Source organism: Etheostoma spectabile, chromosome 5 (genome assembly GCF_008692095.1).
Source record: "Etheostoma spectabile isolate EspeVRDwgs_2016 chromosome 5, UIUC_Espe_1.0, whole genome shotgun sequence".
Classification (NCBI taxonomy): Eukaryota; Metazoa; Chordata; class Actinopteri; order Perciformes; family Percidae; genus Etheostoma; species Etheostoma spectabile.
Window position 1 is genome coordinate 37,695,707 of NC_045737.1, and position 2,705 is coordinate 37,698,411.

Here is a 2,705-nt window from a genome sequence, read left to right on the forward strand (position 1 = left end):
AAAAGTTATTAAACTATGAATCAGAGGTACTTTTTTAGTTGTTTTTAGTTGGTAGTTGTTGTCGCTCTTTTTTCTTCTGGGCAAAAAGATTCTTATAAACCGACATGGCACCATTGATTATGTTTGAGATGCAACTCCGTGAAGCAGCGAGACCGTTAAAGGTGAACCGCGATATAGCGAGGGTTCACTGTATATGTACACAGCGGACCCGTTGTTCGTCTCCCAAAACATCAGGAACTAATGTTCTAGGAGCAGGTGGCCCGGACCTTAGAGCTATAGCTACACCTATACTCATAGAATATGGAGTTACATACGTAACTATCGTTCTAATACTATAAGCTATAATACTATTTAATACTAAGCTGATGTAGTCAATGCCACCTGCGGAACAGGGCACTCATAGAATCTGGAGTTACATACGTAACTATCGTTCTAATACTATAAGCTAGAATACTATTTAATACTAAGCTGATGTAGTCAATGCCACCTGTGGAACAGGGCACTCATAGAATCTGGAGTTACATACGTAACTATCGTTCTAATACTATAAGCTAGAATACTATTTAATACTAAGCTGATGTAGTCAATGCCACCTGCGGAACAGGGCATTCATAGAATCTGGAGTTACATACGTAACTATCGTTCTAATACTATAAGCTATAATACTATTTAATACTAAGCTGATGTAGTCAATGCAACCTGCGGAACAGGGCATTCATAGAATCTGGAGTTACATACGTAACTATCGTTCTAATACAATAAGCTATAATACTATTTAATACTAAGCTGATGTAGTTAATGCCATCTCTGGAACAGGGCACTCATAGTATCTGGAGTTACATACGTAACTATCGTTCTATTTCGTATAGGCTTCGCCCTCTAAGGGCTACGCTATTGGTTTAGAGCGAAGCTGATGTAGTCGAGAGGCTCAATCAGAGTCATTCTTCTGATTCTGACATTTCAGTACTTACGTTGTCTTATGGTGTGACATGCTAACTCTGTCCGTCTGTGTTGTTGTTGTTGTTGTTGTTTCAGTTTTTCGAGCAGTTTGATGACGATGAGATCGGCGCCCTGGACAACGCGGAGCTGGAGGGCTTCATCCAGCCGGACAGCGCTCGCCTGGAAGAAGTCATCAAGGACTACTTCATACAGAAGGAGAGAGAGTGAGCACGTTCTGTTCATTCTTCAGCTCTTTCTGTCACTTCTTGCCATGGGGAAGTTTTTATTGACCCTCGTGTTGTCCTCGGGTCAAATTGACCCGTTTCAAAGTGTTTAGCATCCGAAATATGGATTTCTTTCTACCAAATTGCCCCAAAAATAACATGGATGATTCCCTACAACGTTACTTACATTGAGTCTTTGGGTGTTTCAGTTAATCTTATAGCATTTGAATTATTTTGTTTAATGGTTTGAAACCAGTATCCGGACTAAACTTTGACATCTACCCCAGTCTGAGATCCACTCAACATCATCTGATCTTAACTATTAGTCAAAATGATTCATAATTTTTGCCTTTTTTACCTAAAAACTTATCTATAATTCTATGAGGTTTGTTGACCATGAATTCCAAGAAAAAGTGTAAAACGTATTATAAGCTCAGGTTTTTTGAAAAAAAAGCACCAAAAGCTTGAAAAAGTGACAAAAAAAATCAGAAAAAGCAACAAAATCATCGGCGAAGCCCCAAAAAAATATTCATTTTCCATTTTCATTGTTCATGGTTAACGGGGAGACAACACAAGGGTTAAAACTGTCTGGTGGACGATGAATGCTGCATCAGGTTTTTGGTTTCTTTAGCTCTAATCTCCCCCCACCCCCCCTCCCCCCTTGCCTTGTGTGGTTTAGATACCTGAGGCCGGATGACTTGGGTCCAAAAGAACTTCCTGTCCTGAAGGAGGAAGATGAAGATGATGAGGAGGAGGAGGAGGAGGAAGAGATGGAAACTGTTGTGATCAAAGCTCCAGAAGAGAAGTGGGACTGTGAAACCATCATCAGTGAGTTTAATGTTGATTTTGCGGATCGGTTTTCTTTTTTTAAACCTTTCACTCATCCGACGAGTTCTTCATCATCAGAAGCAGAAATCTAGACGCCCCCTAGTGGCAGCAAGTGTAATTTCTAGCAAGTCTCCGCTGGCTTGCAAGCTGTAAAAACCAAACTCTAGTCAGGCCAATCACATCATGTATAGAGTCAATGGGCGGGGCTTAACGTAATGACGGCTGAGTTGCGACGGTTCCGCGTAGCCGGGAGGGCATCAGACGGGAGGTAAGAGACGGGAGGTCTACACAGGCGGCAGCCATACTTGACTCCGCGACCAACTGTCTCTTTGCTCATTTGAAAGCCATGGTGTGTCTCTCTCTCTCATGGGGCGGGGGGGGGGGTGGACCTCTGCCTCGAGGTTTTAAACCTCGCAGTATATGATATAGATATATATATATTATATATATATCTATAATAGTATATATTATATATATATAGATATATATAATATATATATTATATCTCTATCCACACCTACTGCGCCATATCGCCAATCTGAGCTTTCATTTTCTCAAAGGCGAGCACGATACCGCAGGCTGGTTTACACCCATCACCATTTCTAACCTCTGGGGTACCATAGCAGGCTGGGGGGGGTGTGGGGGTGGATTTTTTACATGGTAGTCATTGAAGCCAGAAGTTCAAATCTTATTCTGTTTCGTGCCGTAAAGTTT

At 41.4% G+C, this 2,705-nt stretch overlaps 1 protein-coding gene across 1 annotated transcript in view; it reads left to right on the forward strand.

Annotated features, from left to right (window-relative positions):
* ltv1 (LTV1 ribosome biogenesis factor) overlaps positions 1 to 2,705 on the forward strand; it is a 17,219-nt gene that overhangs the window by 9,532 nt on the left and 4,982 nt on the right. The window contains 2 exon segments of the mRNA XM_032516378.1: positions 1,034 to 1,163; positions 1,843 to 1,991. Coding sequence (XP_032372269.1) covers positions 1,034 to 1,163; positions 1,843 to 1,991 — 279 coding nt within the window.